The sequence below is a fragment of the Rutidosis leptorrhynchoides genome, chromosome 4 (assembly GCF_046630445.1).
Source record: "Rutidosis leptorrhynchoides isolate AG116_Rl617_1_P2 chromosome 4, CSIRO_AGI_Rlap_v1, whole genome shotgun sequence".
NCBI lineage: Eukaryota > Viridiplantae > Streptophyta > Magnoliopsida > Asterales > Asteraceae > Rutidosis > Rutidosis leptorrhynchoides.
In genome coordinates, this window is record NC_092336.1 from 615,480,937 (window position 1) to 615,498,699 (window position 17,763).

Consider the following 17,763-nt stretch of genomic DNA (forward strand, 5'->3'; position numbering starts at 1 on the left):
TAGATATATAAATTAATTTAAATAAACAATCAAATATCTATATTAAACAAAATATGATATTTGAATAAACTTAAAGTATATCAAACTTTTTGACATTTGCGGAGGTGTATTTTAACGGACAGGCTCATAAACGTATATCACCATGTCTTCAAGAAACTGTGCGACATTAAATGAGAATAATTGATTGTTGTATTGTATGTGACGACCCGGCAATTTCTGACCAAATTTCAACTTAAACTTATTATATATTTCGACACGATAAGCAAAGTCTGAAATGACGAGTCTCAAAAAGTTTGAACTGTTTCATGTATACATTTTACCTTTAGACTGTGCTCGACGATTCACGAACAAATGTATGTAAATAAATGTGTACATATAATATAATATAACGAAAGTATATATAATAATTGGAAATAGTAAAATATAACTGAAACATTAGAATTAGGTATGTAAAATAAAATACAATTTAATCAATTGAGTTGTATATGTAAAGTAGTATATAAAATAATGAAGTGGCTATTAAAATAAATATCTATATATGTGTATATATATATATATATATATATATATATATATATATATATATATATATATGAATCTATACATAATTAATGTTGTATGTATATGATAATATATATAAAATGTATAAATATTAAATATTATATATATGTTATTATATCATATTAATAATAAAGACTAAGTACAAGTTAAAATATTTAAAGTTATATTACTAACCTTACTTTCATCATAAATGTTAATATTTGTATTATTAATATTACTTTATAAAATATATAGAATTTGATATGTATAAGTTATCATGATTAAAAGTTATTATTGTTAGTATTATGATTATTATTGTTATTATTTGTATTAAATTTTTTATTGTTATACCTATAAAGTATTATAGGAATTATTATCATTAGTATTACTATTATTTATAATATTAAGAGTAATATTATTATAGTTATATTTATTAACAAGATAAATTATAATTTATAAATACAATTATATAAGTAAAAGAGATATACAAATTTGGATATAAATACAGATACATGAATATTGAAATATAAATAGTTTATAATTAATTGTATAAGCCTAAAAAAATTACAGATATATTTAGAGATACAAATACGGATATATATATATATATATATATATATATATATATATATATATTATATATATATATATATATATAATTATATAAAAATATAAATACATGATATATAATACTAATATTACGCCAAAAATTCTGGTTACAAGTCTCCATCTTTCTTTATCTTTTTGTTATTTGTATGTTATATTTTTGCTGTGCTGCTCGTGATACCAAGTCAGGATTCAACAACCCTACAAAGGACTTTTGATCGATTTTTTTTTCTTTTTATAATTTTTTTTTGGACTCAATCATTCAAAGCACTTCATGTATACACTTCTGTTACAGAATAAGAAAAAGGGTTCCTCTTATTATTTTTTTTTCTCTTCTTTTTTCTTCTTCTGTCTCATGAACGAACCCAATTAACCACTAAATTGATCCGGAGCAAATTGAAGAAAAGTAGAAATGAAGCAATGTTCTAAATCATGTCGTGAACGTTTCCTCAAATTCTCAGGTCTTAAATCGCCATATCAAAGTCGAATTTTGAAGTCAAATATTTCGAACAAAAAGTCAAACTATTGGGTTATCACGAAATTTGTAATGGTGTTAGAGTTTCTGGTAAAATCAAGGATTTACAAAGTTTCTATGAACGATTTCAAAAACAATTCATGTTGTAATGATTATCTAAAAACATCTTAAATTCAAAAATCAAAATTCTTCTTTTTCTACATATGCGACGAACAGGAGCACTCTTTATATCTTTTAAATTTTTTTGTTGTTGTTTGCGAGGAGTAAAAAAACATTGGATATTGATTAATTATATATATTTTGAAGTGTCTAAACTAGTGTTTTGATGATTTTTTTTTGGATCGACTAATCTTGTGGAAGAAGGAGGATAGAGACTATTAGATATAGCATATATGTTATTTACGGGGTATAATATTCAGAAAAACAAGTATAGCGGAACAGTTAAGGGGTATTGGGTGTGAGCGGGAGGTCTCGGGTTCAATTCTGGGCTGCAACATCAATTTCTTTTTAAAGCTTGCTAAGGTAGCCTTTGATTTCTTTTATTATTATTATTATTATTATTATTATTATTATTATTATTATTATTATTATTATTATTATTATTATCATTATTTTTATTGTTAGTATTATCATAATAGTTATTATTACTCCTAAAGTTTAGTAGTATGACTAATATTATGGTTGATATTATTAAGTAGTGTAGTTGTAATTATTAATATTATTATAGATATAAGTATTAGAGTTATTATTATTATTATTAATATAAGTATTACTAATTACTAATGTTATGATTACGATTATTACTATCATGAACATAATAAAATTTATTATCATATTCATTAATATTAGTACTAGTATCATTATAAATATTAGAATTTTTATTATAAACATAAGCATTATTAATAAGATTATTATTATTAGTATGTTATTATTATTAAAAGTTGTTATTTTTACAACTATAGTAGAACTGAAAGAATCATTATTAGTAAAACTATCATTTTATCTTTATTACTAAAAACATCATTGTTAGTAAAATTATTATTATTATTAAAGTTATTATCTTTATTAAAATTATCATTTTTAAAATTAACATTTTTATTATTATTATTATTATTATTATTATTATTATTATTATTATTATTATTATTATTATTACCATTATTACTTTCATTATTATTACTATCCTTAATCTAGTATTATTGTTAAATTAACAAATAAATGATCTTTATATAAAAATATATTTAATACATATAACTTAACTATATCAATATCTTTAATTACTTTAAATATATAAAATGAATATATTTAATTAAATAATGAAACCTATAAGTTATTAATATAAAAAAAATTATATCACTAATAATAATATACATATATTTTGTTCGTTTACGATTATATGATTTAAGAGATATACAATTAATATAGGTTCATGAATCGGAGGCCAACCCTGCATTGTTCAATATAGTCATATGTATTTTTACTACAAAATACATTTGGTGAGTTTCATTTGCTCCCTTTTTAAATGCTTTTGCAATATATATTTTTGGGACTGAGAATACATGCGCTGCTTTTATAAATGTTTTACGAAATAGACACAAGTAATCGAAACTACATTATATGGTTGAATGATCGAAGCCGAATATGCCCCTTTTTACTTGGTAACCTAAGAATTAGCAAACCAGTCTACTAATTGACGCGAATCCTAAAGATAGATCTATTGGGCCTAACGAACCCCATTCTAAAGTACCGGATGCTTTAGTACTTCGATGTTGTTTTATCATGTCCGAAGGATTTCCTGGAATGATAGGGGATATTCTTATATGCATCTTGTTAATGTCGGTTACCAGGTGTTCAATCCATATGAATGATTATTTTTGTCTCTATGCATGGGACGTTTATTTATGAGAACTGAAAATGAAAATCTTGTGGTCTATTAAAATGATGGAAATGATTATTTATGTTAACCTAATGAACTCACCAACCTTTTGGTTGACACTTTAAAGCATGTTTATTCTCAGGTACGAAAGAAATCTTCTGATATGCATTTACTCATATTAGAGATATTACTTGGAGTCATTCATGACATATTTCAAAAGACGTTGCATTCTAGTCGTCGAGTTCATCAAGATTATTATTAAGTCAATTATAGTTGGAGGTATTATGAAATAGTATGCTTGCCATCAACTTTCGATGTAAAGAAAGTTTGTCTTTTAAAAACGAATGCAATGTTTGTAAAATGTATCATATAGAGGTCATTTACCTCGCGATGTAATCAACTATTATGAATCGTTTGTAATCTATATGGACTTCGTCCGGATGGATTAGGACGGGTCATGAAAGTTGGTATCAGAGCAGTGGTCTTAGTGAACCATATCTGCATTAGTGTGTCTAACTGATAAGTCGTTAGGATGCATTAGTGAGTCTGGACTTCGACCGTGTCTGCATGTCAAAAGTTTTGCTTATCATTTCGTGTCAAAAATCATCTACTTATCATCCTTTGGAAATTACCTGCTTATCATTCTTAATCTAGACACGTTTTACTGCATTGACTGCATGAATAGTTTATATACAAAATTCATATCTTAGCGTATCTGTTCTTGTTGCCTTTGCCTGACAGCTTCCGTAGATTCCTCCGTAACTTATGGGATTTTAGTATTATATATGCATATGTAAATTAGGTATTGCAGGGTACTAATCTACATCCTATAATCTATTTCTTATCAAAAATCCTTCATCTGATAGTACGAGATGAATCCCTCAACCAGTTCGAGTCCCTCAGATTTCGATAGCTATTCCGATAGTTATTCCTACAGCTATTCCGACATGGATATTCACCTAAGCTCCGAAAGCGGTGTCACCTGAATGAATCAATCAATCAGCCATCCATAATTCATCTGATAGGTTCGTAATCGACTTAATCAATGGAAACGAGAAGAAGGCGATCCTTTCCACCAACCGAATTCACCACTTGACGGAGAACCCTAAGCACTTACCGTCAAACCTGTTCGAAACACCATTTTCTCTCTCATTTCCAGAGTATCTCGCCACGACTATATCATAACTCATATTCTAAACCTTATTCATCCGCTTGTTCCGACCGACAATCATTCCGGAATAATAGAAAAAGTCAACGAGCTTCGCGCTCGAGTAATCAATTTGGAGGATATGGTGCAAAACTTATCAGCTTCAGCAACATCACATGCCTCAACATCTCATTCTGTACCTCGAGTATAATCATCATTCTACGTATCGTTTTACATTAATTATCTTCATTCTTCATGGCGATTATGTAATCTCTAATGTTCTAGAGATTATGTATTCTAGTTTTGACGGTAAATCAAATGAGTTTAATACTATATTAACTCATTAAATCCATGATTACATCTGAAGAAAATATAAATGTAAGTATATTTTCACAAAGATTGTAATTAAAAATTCTTTCGTATAAACTGTTAATGGTGAAAATATTTTAACGGGTAGGTAATACCCGAGGAATATTTAGATTTCACCTTAATAAGTTACACTGTACATTCGTCGAAGCTGATTCAACAGTCATTTACTATCCTACTTACAACCACCGATAATCGTATCCGTTCACCACCGAATAACCATTTTCATCCAATTTCATATTTGAATTTTGACCTATCAGAATCCAACAAGTGGCATAATGAAGAAATAATGGACACAATAAAAATTGATTAGAAACAGACTAATTAACAATATGAAATTTTGTTAAGAAACCACGCTAACAAAATCCTAGCTAACTGTTCCTAGCTAACTGTTAACTCCGTATTACATTTTATTTTATCGCAATTTATTTATCGCAATTTATATTCTCGCAATTTTATTTATCGTCATTTAATTTCTTTTATTTACTTTATGCACTTTATTTATCGTCATTTAATTTCTGTTATTTATTTTTTACGCACTTTAAATATCGGGACACGTATACAAGGTTTTGACATATCATATCGACGCATATATATATATATATATATATATATATATATATATATATATATATATATATATATATATATATATTATTTGGAATTACCATAGATACTCTATATGCTGTAATGATCGAGTTAGCTATACAGGGTTGAGGTTGATTCTATAATAATATATATACTTTGAGTTGTGATAGAGTCTGAGACATGTACACGGGTCACAATACGTATTAATTAATTTGAATATTATATATTAAATTATATATGAATTATTAGACTGTTAATTGTGGACTATCGACTGTGGACTAATGACATTGGATAATTAAAATATTGATTATAACATATGAAACTAAACATTTCTTCAAGTTTGCCACTTGATTTCATCTTAAACCTCATTTGTATCTTGACGATTACAATCTGCGTTCAAACCTATCATGATTCTTGACAACACTTCAGTCGAGAGAACGAACCAACCGCACTCCATCTACGGAAGAAAAGAATGATGAATATAGATATGCATTTGAAAACACTCGGAACCTGAGTAAAACGTTTAACCCGTATCTGTGTTAGCTCCTTTAGCATTATTATTACCCAAAATAACTTTACAATTCCTTTTCAAGGTAGCAAATTTTGTCACAGCTCCAGCAAGTCAACTTCGACTTTTCAATCGGACTAGCCTTACTATAACCTTGATATATATGCGTGCTCTTTTATTGTTATCGGGGAACCTTTCATATTCTACCATATTACCAGCAGACGTACAAGCAACCTCGTTGCTTCTTGGTTTAAATCCCTCTGATAAATCATTATATTTATTCATTGAAACCCTATCATATACTCATCCCCATCTTGTAACGAGAATTGCCATACCAATTACCGGGAATCAGCAAATCTGTATTGTGAGTCTTGCAACGTTTCCACATCAACAGTTATATGTATACATATAACATTTACCTCTTAGAATTATGATCTTCCATTCTGAAACCCTGAAAAGCACCAAGTCTACGAATCTATACACTAAATGTTGAAAAAGCTGAAGGAACCAGCAAAACTGTAAATCACCTTAACAGTCGAAAGTTTGATGATAAATAATGGAGTGTTGGAAACGTTCAATAGAAAATTTAGTACCGAAAAACGGATTATGCGAAACTATGAAGGAAGCCGTGGACAAATCACAAAGACTAAGTTTGACTTCAAAGAATTCGAATGATTCAATACCTGCTGAAGTCTTTAGCGAATATCTTGCTCCTTACTCTAAATCCTTGCGGACAATAGTCTCCATCATCCTCTGATCTTAGATATTCAAAGATATTATCGTATCTTTCATTATAAATATCCTCGAGATTTCTGAATATATTTTCATAACTAATCTTATCTGAAATCATTTATCCCTTTGAGCTATCAGTGTTACATCATATGAGAAACTATTAGTTTCTATATTCTGTAAACTTTCGAGTTTAAAATACGAATGTTTTGAAGTAGTGTTGGGAGCTGAAGCATGAGTTAGTATAATATAATGACACTTGATCAACGTGATTATATTACAGTAAGTCATGCCGAGTTTCTAAATGGAATGTGATGATTCACAGATCATAACGTCATCATGTGCCATGTTACACGACTCCTACGTTCTGTCTAATCTATAAACATATCAAGAACATATTTTCTTGATAGTCCTATCTTTCCTTGAATTCTGGTAATTTGACAAGTCAAATTGTGCTATTACCGTTTCTTTCTTAAGACATTAACAATGTTCATTCTGAAACTTATATCTACGAATTCTGGACCATTACAAGAGATGCCCAATCGCAAGAAGAAGAAACGAAGGGACAAAGCTCCGAAATAGAAATTTGAGTATAAATCGCAGCAAATAGGGGGGAGTATTAACTGGGGATGACAATGATTATAGAAAGCAGAAGCAAGAATTTCGAAGTATAAGCGAAGATATAAAGCCCGATAACAACACATAAACTACAAACCGTGTATATCAATGTTTATCGCAACATAAAGACACGGGAGAATTAAAAACACTGTAACCCCAAGGGCGAGGTAGAAGAAAACAGATTCCTCTGGTGGAAGTTGGAAAAGGAGGATGATTGTTGTGATAGTAAGGATAAGGACAAGAATCAGGACTGGGTTAAGCATTCTTTACAATCTTTTGAATTTGGGAATTGAGTATAGGAATGGTAAAAGTTACGGAACAGAAGAAGTTATTTTATAATGAAATATCTGATAGAGAAATCAAGGCAAATCTCCGCATTTAATTAGAGAGATCCTAAATTCCTGATTTGCCGAAGAATCAAATCTTTTAGATTTCGAAGATTTTCTTTAAATCTCTTGAATTCCGGAATTCAAACCAGACTACATTAAAAGTCAAGACAAATCCTTAATTTTCTCATTTCACAATTTTGCGATAGCTTCACTCGTACTCTTCACAAAATCAAATGGTTTTATCTATATTAATCAATAATGATAAAACTCTCTTTATCAACTCATATTCGTCATGAAAATATTTTTATTGTTAGCCATGACCACCTTACTCAAATTTCGGGACGAAATTTCTTTAAGGGGTAGGTACTGTGACGACCCGGCAATTTCCGACCAAATTTAAACTTAAACTTATTATATATTTCGACACGATAAGCAAAGTCTGAAATGACAAGTCTCAGAAAGTTTGAACTGTTTCATGTATACATTTTACCTTTAGACTGTGCTCGACGATTCACGAACAAATGTATGCAAATAAATGTGTACATATAATATAATATAACGAAAGTATATATAATAATTGGAAATAGTAAAATATAACTGAAACATTAGAATTAGGTATGTAAAATAAAATACAATTTAATCAATTGAGTTGTATATGTAAAGTAGTATATAAAATAATGAAGTGGCTATTAAAATAAATATCTATCTATCTATCTATCTATATATATATATATATATATATATATATATATATATATATATATATATATATATATATATATATATATATATATATATATATATATATATATATATATATATATATATATATATATATATATATATATATATATATGAATCTATACATATTAATGTGGTCTGTATATGATAATATATATAAAATGTATAAATATTCTATATTCTATATATGTTATTATATCATATTAATAATAAAGACTAAGTACAAGTTAAAATATTTAAAGTTATATTACTAACCTTACTTTCATTATAAATGTTAATATTTGTATTATTAATATTACTATATAAAATATATAGAATTTGATATGTATAAGTTATCATGATTAAAAGTTATTATTGTTAGTATTATGATTATTATTGTTATTATTTGTATTAAAATTTTTATTGTTATACCTATAAAGTATTATAGGAATTATTATCATTAGTATTACTATTATTTATAATATTAAGAGTAATATTATTATAGTTATATTTATTAACAAGATAATTATAATTTATAAATACAATTATATAAGTAAAAGAGATATACAAATTTGGATATAAATACAGATACATGAATATTGAAATATAAACAGTTTATAATTAATTGTATAAGCCTAAACAAAATTACAGATATATTTAGAGATACAAATACGGATATATATATAAATATAATTATATAAAAATATAAATACATGATATATAATACTAATATTACGCCAAAAATTCTGGTTACAAGTCTCCATCTATCTTTATCTTTTTGTTATTTGTATGTTATATTTTTGCTGTGCTGCTCGTGATACCAAGTCAGGATTCAACAACCCTACAAAGGACTTTTGATCGATTTTTTTTTTCTTTTTATAATTTTTTTTTGGACTCAATCATTCAAAGCACTTCATGTATACACTTCTGTTACAGAATAAGAAAAAGGTTTCCTCTTATTATTTTTTTCTCTTCTTTTTTCTTCTTCTGTCTCATGAACGAACCCAATTAACCACTAAATTGATCCGGAGCAAATTGAAGAAAAGTAGAAATGCAGCAATGTTCTAAATCATGTCGTGAAAGTTTTCTCAAATTCTCAGGTCTTAAATCGCCATATCAAAGTCGAATTTTGAAGTCAAATATTTCGAACAAAAAGTCAAACTATTGGGTTATCACGAAATTTGTAATGGTGTTAGTGTTTCTGGTAAAATCAAGGATTTACAAAGTTTCTATGAACGATTTCAAAAACAATTCATGTTGTAATGATTATCTAAAAACATCTTAAATTCAAAAATCAAAATTATTTTTTTTCTACATATGCGACGAACAGGAGCACTCTTTATATCTTTTATATATTTTGTTGTTGTTTGCGAGGAGTAAAAAAACATTGGATATTGATTAATTATAAATATTTTGAAGTGTCTAAACCAGTGTTTTGATGATTTTTTTTTATCGACTAATCTTGTGGAAGAAGAAGGATGATAGAGACTATTATATATAGCATATATATTATTTACGGGGTATAATATTCAGAAAAATAAGTATAGCGGAACGGTTAAGGGGTATTGGGTGTGAGCGGGAGGTCTCGAGATTAACTCTGGGCTGCAACATCAATTTCTTTTTAAAGCTTGCTAAGGTAGCCTTTGATTTCTTTTATTATTATTATTATTATTATTATTATTATTATTATTATTATTATTATTATTATTATTATTATTATTATTATTATTATTATTATTATTATTATTATTATTATTATTATTATTATCATTATTTTTATTGTTAGTATTATCATAATAGTTATTATTACTCCTAAAGTTTAGTAGCATGACTAATTTATAGTTGATATTATTAAGTAGTGTAGTTGTAATTATTAATATTATTATAGATATAAGTATTAGAGTTATTATTATTATTATTAGTATAAGTATTACTAATTACTAATGTTATTATTATTATTATTTTATAATTCTAGCATTAATCTCACTATTATGATTACGATTATTACTATCATGAACATAATAAAATTTATTATCATATTCATTAATATTAGTACTAGTATCATTATAAATATTAGAATTTTTATTATAAACATAAGCATTATTAATAAGATTATTATTATTAGTATGTTATTATTATTAAAAGTTGTTATTTTTACAACTATAGTAGAACTGAAAGAATCATTATTAGTAAAACTATCATTTTATCTTTATTACTAAAAACATCATTGTTAGTAAAATTATTATTATTATTAAAGTTATTATCTTTATTAAAACTATCATTTTTAAAATTAACATTATTATTATTATTATTATTATTATTATTATTATTATTATTATTATTATTATTATTATTATTATTATTATTATTATTATTATTATTATTATTATTATTATTATTATTATTATTACTATCCTTAATCTAGTATTATTGTTAAATTAATAAATAAAGGATCTTTATATAAAAATATATTTAATACATATAACTTAACTATATCAATATCTTTAATTACTTAAAATATATAAAATGAATATATTTAATTAAATAATGAAACCTATAAGTTATTAATATAAAAAAAATTATATCACTAATAATAATATACATATATTTTGTTCGTTTACGATTATATGATTTAAGATATATACAATTAATATAGGTTCGTGAATCGGAGGCCAACCCTGCATTGTTCAATATAATCATATGTATTTTTACTACAAAATACATTTGGTGAGTTTCATTTGCTCCCTTTTTAAATGCTTTTGCAATATATATTTTTGGGACTGAGAATACATGCGCTGCTTTTATAAATGTTTTACGAAATAGACACAAGTAATCGAAACTACATTATATGGTTGAATGATCGAAGCCGAATATGCCCCTTTTTACTTGGTAACCTAAGAATTAGTAAACCAGTCTACTAATTGACGCGAATCCTAAAGATAGATCTATTGGGCCTAACGAACCCCATCCAAAGTACCGGATGCTTTAGTACTTCGATGTTGTTTTATCATATCCGAAGGATAACCCGGAATGATAGGGGATATTCTTATATGCATCTTGTTAATGTCGGTTATCGGGTGTTCAATCCATATGAATGATTATTTTTGTCTCTATGCATGAGACGTTTATTTATGAGAACTGAACATGAAAATCTTGTAGTCTATTAAAATGATGGAAATGATTATTTATGTTAAACTAATGAACTCACCAACCTTTTGGTTGACACTTTAAAGTATGTTTATTCTCAGGTACGAAAGAAATCTTCCGATGTGCATTTACTCATATTAGAGATATTACTTGGAGTCATTCATGACATATTTCAAAAGACGTTGCATTCGAGTCGTCGAGTTCATCAAGATTATTATTAAGTTAATTATAGTTGGATGTATTATGAAATAGTATGCTTGCCGTTAACTTTCGATGTAAAGAAAGTTTGTCTTTTAAAAACGAATGCAATGTTTGTAAAATGTATCATATAGAGGTCATTTACCTCGCGATGTAATCAACTATTATGAATCGTTTGTAATCGATATGGACTTCGTCCGGATGAATTAGGACGGGTCATGAAATTGTAATTGTATTCAATACTAACGTTTACGATAATAATATTTTCAATATTAATGCATTCATACTCATGTTATGAATAATAAAAGTTTTTTCATTGTAACTGTATTATACATTTGATCTTTATAAATAATAATGTTATTAAAAATTAATTTATACAACTGTCGTGTAACACACGGACTCATAAAACTAGTACATAAAAGAAATTTTATTAAAAAAATAATAAACAAGCACCAATGGCCACAAAACACATCTCAAAATCGTCCAAATTCATATGTTTTTATATCAACGATTGTTCCTGTATATTGTAGCTTCAAGTTCAACAAGATATATGGGAGTTTGCTGAAAGATTCTCATGATCGCCTCTGAACTGTTTTAATGTTGCTTTCCAACCTTGCCAAGCTTTTTGATAAGATATGTTAACGCGATAAATATCAACCACATGGTCCAATAGTCCATTATATCTTTTAGCCTTAAAACTCTATAGATCTTTCATTTTTTTCCATTATCATATCTCCCACTACCGCTCTATCGCGTTACGATGCTTTGTTTTGCTTTTTGATCACGTATGATTGTCATGTATAGCACTAACACAGAAAGTACCTTCATATTTTGCCCGAAGAGTGATTATCTTCCAGTCGCATAAGATCGTACCTAGTTTAACATCACACAAGTCTAATGCTAATTTGATGAAATCGTCATCCTATTATCCAGTGTTAGAAGCTTCGCCGAAAGCAACAAGATGAGGTCGCTCTGCTTCGTATACAAGGCTCATGTACTTTACTTACGAGCTCGTGTAGTACTTACCCTTATCTTTTCTCTAAAGGGGCGAACACTCGTTGTCAAATAAGCTCACGAAGCGATCTAGGAGCGAAGCCAAAGATCTTCCATTTTGTTTACAATCAAAAGCTTCATCAACAAATGGACAAGATCCAACTTTATATATTCGGTATTGTTTGTCTTTCACCCATGATCCAGAATAAAGGTAGAAGGTTTTCCCTGTTCGAGCTATCTGGGAGGACGAGTAATTCGACCCCCATACTTTGATGTACGTGGTCTATCATGATTACTCTCTGGTTGTTTTTAATTAACCCTGGCCCCACTAAATATTCGTCATAGACGGGATTTGAAACTAAGACCTCTTGTAAGGAACTCAAGGCCCCAACTACTAGGTTATCTTGTAAGGAACTCATGACCGCCGCCCCGTATTACAATTATTAACCAATCCCCAACTACTAGGTTATCTTGTAAGGAACTCAGGACCTCAATCACTCATGACCCCCCCCCCCCCCCCCCCCCCCCCCCGTATTACAATTATTAACCAATTCAGTTTCATTTGTTTTGTTTTCGAGAAGTGGTTGCTATCTATAGACTCAGAATCAACAGGCCCTGTTCCATTTTTTGAAATTGAGTCATCACCAAAATAAATGAGAAAATAACTATTCAAGGATTTTCCAATTAACCAGGAAAAGAACCCGAGAAGAATTCAAGTAATAGTCTTTTATACTCAAACATAACCCTTCATAGGTTTTGAACTCATATTGTACTGAAATCGACTAGATCAAATTCAAATCAATTTTATTAAAGAGAGTGCTGCACTTGACCACCTACCTAGATATAATTAAGAGCACCACCTGGTATCAGTATGGTATATGCTTACACATCATATGCATTATACTTCATTGTTGGTATATAAACCACTACAACTTTATTGTTTTTTTTGACTTCTTGTGACATTTCTGACAAATATATATCAACTTCTATGTATATATATTCCTTGTTTTTTTTTTTTTTTTTTTTTTTTTTTTGTAGTAAAAAAAAAAAACTCTTACTTTATTTCAATTTGTAGATGACAGCATTTTGTATGCCAATCACATCTACATTTTTGGCACTACTAGCTCCAATTTTTAATGTTTACTGCAACTTTTTTATCATTATTATTCGCCACATAATGTTTTATACTTTGTCTCAGTCTTAATTTTATAATTTGAAATGTAACTTTGAATACTCCGATAAACAACTTTTGACTTCGATCATCACCATGTTGTCTTTAGTCACTTACCCTTTTCTTTGTTTTTTTTTTCTTGATTTCAACTGGATGATAGTGGTTTATTTAAAGCTTAAACACTGCACCCACCTTTTTTATTTCCTCTAATAAAAACATTGCACAATAAATATTGTGTTTTGTAAAAATATTGAAGAAATGCGTCGCTTACTTGAAGGTTTTAATACACATATTATCATCATCTTCTTACTATTTTAATTAAGTTACCATGTTTGCATTAAGAAACATATACTATGTTGTAATACATATTAAGCATTTGAAACCTTGGATATAGATATTGATTGTAACATCACTTGTGGATGTTTTGCAGCAATATCGTCTAATGAAGATAGCTCCGCTAAGAAACACCATTCATCGCCCATGTTGTTTTTCCTTGGAGGGCTAATTGTGCTGCTAATATTGTTGATTATCTTATACTTTTTCTGGAAATTTGTCAGACCAGCACAACTTAAAAAGTCCGAAAAGCGTGAAAACATGTGCAAAGGTTGTGACTTTATCATGCTGTTTTCAACTATATTTTTATCAAGTATTTGTGCTAAACCTATGCTAGTTGAACTGATCATTTTTTTTGTGGCTTCAAAAGGTTATTTCAGTGGAAACCTTAGGACGATAAGCTGTTTTACATTCCAAGCGCTAAAGAAGGCGACTAAAAACTTCCATGAATGTAACTTTCTTGGAAAAGGTGGTTTTGGGCCCGTCTATTTGGTAAGTTTTTCCTTAAACGATACTAACTAATAGAGTAATAATCGTTGTTCAACCAGTAAAAACGAAAAAATGAAAATCGACAAGTAGCATAACTACTTACATTAAGGGGAGGCGATTCATGAATTTTGAGAAATGATGGATGATTTTTATTTTTTTTTGTTAACGAGGAACCCTCCTATGAACGAGCACATTGACTCCCCATACCAGGTAACCTCAGACATCGGGGAATCCAGGTGTCACCCCGATGACAGGTAAATCACCTTCCACTGTAAATCCCTAATTAGGCTCCAGAGGACATTGTCAAGGATTGAACCCAAGACCTACAGCTTCACTAGGAGTCCTGGTGGCCACTTGAGCAAAGCCCAAGTGGTTTGGATGATTTATTAATGGCTTAATGGACTTTATGATGATTTATTAACTACAAAATGAAAATCGACAAGTAATATATATGATTTTACGTGTTATTATAGGGTAAGTTACAAGATGGGAGACTAGTTGCGGTAAAGAAACTTTCTCTTGATAAATCACAACAAGGAGATGCAGAATTTTTAGCAGAGGTGCAAATGATCACTAGCATACAACACAAGAACCTTGTACGTCTTCTTGGTTGTTGCTCCGAGGGACCTCAACGAATACTTGTATATGAATACATGAAGAACAAGAGTCTTGACCTCATAATTTATGGTACGAGTTTATTAAAAATCCCTTTCCGTTACACGTTAACTTCCTTTTAGATGCTAGAGGTGACAAACTATGTGGGTTTGGTAACGGGTCAAATGGGGCTGTGTCAAAATCGTTAGCTTAAATGAGGGCCAAAATGGGTCTGGTTGGATCGGGTTAGATACTAGAGATGACAAACTGTGTGGATTTGCATCGTTTAGCTTAACCCATTTGACCCCTTAGAGATTAAATTTAACCCAAATTAACCCATTTAAATGGGCTGAAATTGCCACCTCTACTTGCTTCTTAAGTACAAAAATTGCTATGTTGGGCTGTCACTTCCCTATGTCCAGTGCACTGTGCACTAATCGATGGAAAATGTATGATCGTAGTAATTGTAGTTTACACTCATCGTGTGATATCTAAAATGTTCGATGAAACACATATATACATGGTTTACGACAAGTTTCATCACTAAAATAAAAAACGCATTGAATTCCCAAGTCAGTATGACCCATACCGGTGTTTCGATCAAACAGGCCAGAACAATCAGTACCTGAACTGGAGCACACGTTTTCAAATAATTTTGGGTATTGCTCGGGGATTACAGTACCTACACGAGGACTCACACATCAGAATCGTACACAGAGATATCAAAGCCAGTAACATTCTTCTTGATGCTAAGTTTCAACCTAGAATCGGAGATTTTGGCCTCGCAAGGTTCTTTCCTGAGGATCAAGCTTATCTCAGCACAGCATTTGCTGGCACACTGTAAGTTAATAATCCTAAAATATAAAACTATAATCATCACTTAAAGTATAATGCGTGTATTATTTATTTGTAGTGGTTATACAGCCCCGGAATACGCTATTAAAGGAGAACTATCCGAAAAAGCTGACATATACAGTTTTGGAGTTCTGGTTCTCGAAATTATTAGCTGCAGGAAAAATACTGATCTTACTTTACCATTAGAAATGCAATACCTTCCTGAATATGTAAGCTTTATTTTTTTTTTACTAATATTCGATTCTAAATCGTCAAACAATAATGAAATATAATAATTTTATTTATTTATGTTTCTTTGATGGCGATAGGCGTGGAAGATGTACGAAAAGTCAAAGATGGACAATCTTATAGATCCGAGAATGCAGAACGATGGTTATGTGGAGAAAGATGTAATGCAAACGATTCGTGTGGCTTTATTATGCCTTCAACCTCATGCAAACTTAAGACCGCCGATGTCAGAGATTGTATCGATGCTGACGTGGAAGGTCGAAATGGTTAAGTCACCGATAAAACCAACGTTTTTGGAAGGAGGAAGACGCACGAAGGTTGATGATAAGCAAACTTGGGAAGTCATCTCGGATTATTTCCCTTCTTCTATCATAAGTGAATCACCTAACTTGACCCAACCTCCAAACTCTATAGATTTCAGCGTTAGCCAAAGCATTTCAACCAACTTTGGTACGAATTTGGTCTGAGAAGGATTTATTTGTTTTTTTTTTTTACATAATATATTTCTTCGTAGGATTTTTTTAAACTCTGTACTTCATCTAAGCTTGTAAATGAGTGGCATCTCTTGATAGAACATAAAGCATAAATGTATGTACCATCTATTAGTGTGTATTTGTGTATTGTGTATATATATATTAATTAAAAACGGCAAATAGTTCAAAAAGGTAAAGTAAAAGAAGAAGCTTAAGTTAATGTAAAAATGTTCGTTAAGGACATCTCAACTGTGAAAATATCATAAAACGAAACTCAACTTAATGCAAAAAAGAATCCCATCACATAAAACTTGTAGACAATTCAAAAATACCAGAAGAAGCAGTTCTTATTACAAAATTATGCGTGTGGTTAACTGGACATATCCTACGCATAACATAAGAAAATAGAAGGGTTATTTCTTTTAATGCTCAAACTTGAAGGTCTTAAATATAACTTTGTTATTGGGTTGTACTCAAGGTCGAAAAAGACGCGAGACGGGATCAAGACGGTCAGGACCTTGAAACGTTGAGACAGGGTCGAGACGGACGTTGACCAGTTTGTACCTATAATCGTTATTATCGTTAATATAATAAAAAAAAAAGTAACACTAAAATATGTCAATTTTGATCGATTTGACCGATTTTAACCAAACTTTTGACTTTTGACCTCCTTCGACTCGACTTTTTCCGCATTTGACCTGACTTTTGATCGTTGATCGACTTATTAAAAGACGGGACGGGGTCGAGGAGGGCTAGTTACCAAAACACCGCGTCGCAACG

The 17,763-nt window shown here is 29.3% G+C and overlaps 1 protein-coding gene across 1 annotated transcript in view; it reads left to right on the forward strand.

Moving 5' to 3' along the window:
- The window catches only part of LOC139843042 (cold-responsive protein kinase 1-like), a 38,633-nt gene extending 21,656 nt beyond the window's left edge, over positions 1-16,977 (forward strand). Inside the window, exons 2-7 of the mRNA XM_071833125.1 lie at positions 14,442-14,615; positions 14,682-14,836; positions 15,307-15,520; positions 16,036-16,267; positions 16,341-16,491; positions 16,591-16,977. Of these exons, the coding sequence (XP_071689226.1) occupies positions 14,442-14,615; positions 14,682-14,836; positions 15,307-15,520; positions 16,036-16,267; positions 16,341-16,491; positions 16,591-16,977 (1,313 nt within the window). The remainder of the gene's footprint in view (positions 1-14,441; positions 14,616-14,681; positions 14,837-15,306; positions 15,521-16,035; positions 16,268-16,340; positions 16,492-16,590) is intronic.
- Positions 16,978-17,763: the final 786 nt, after the last annotated feature.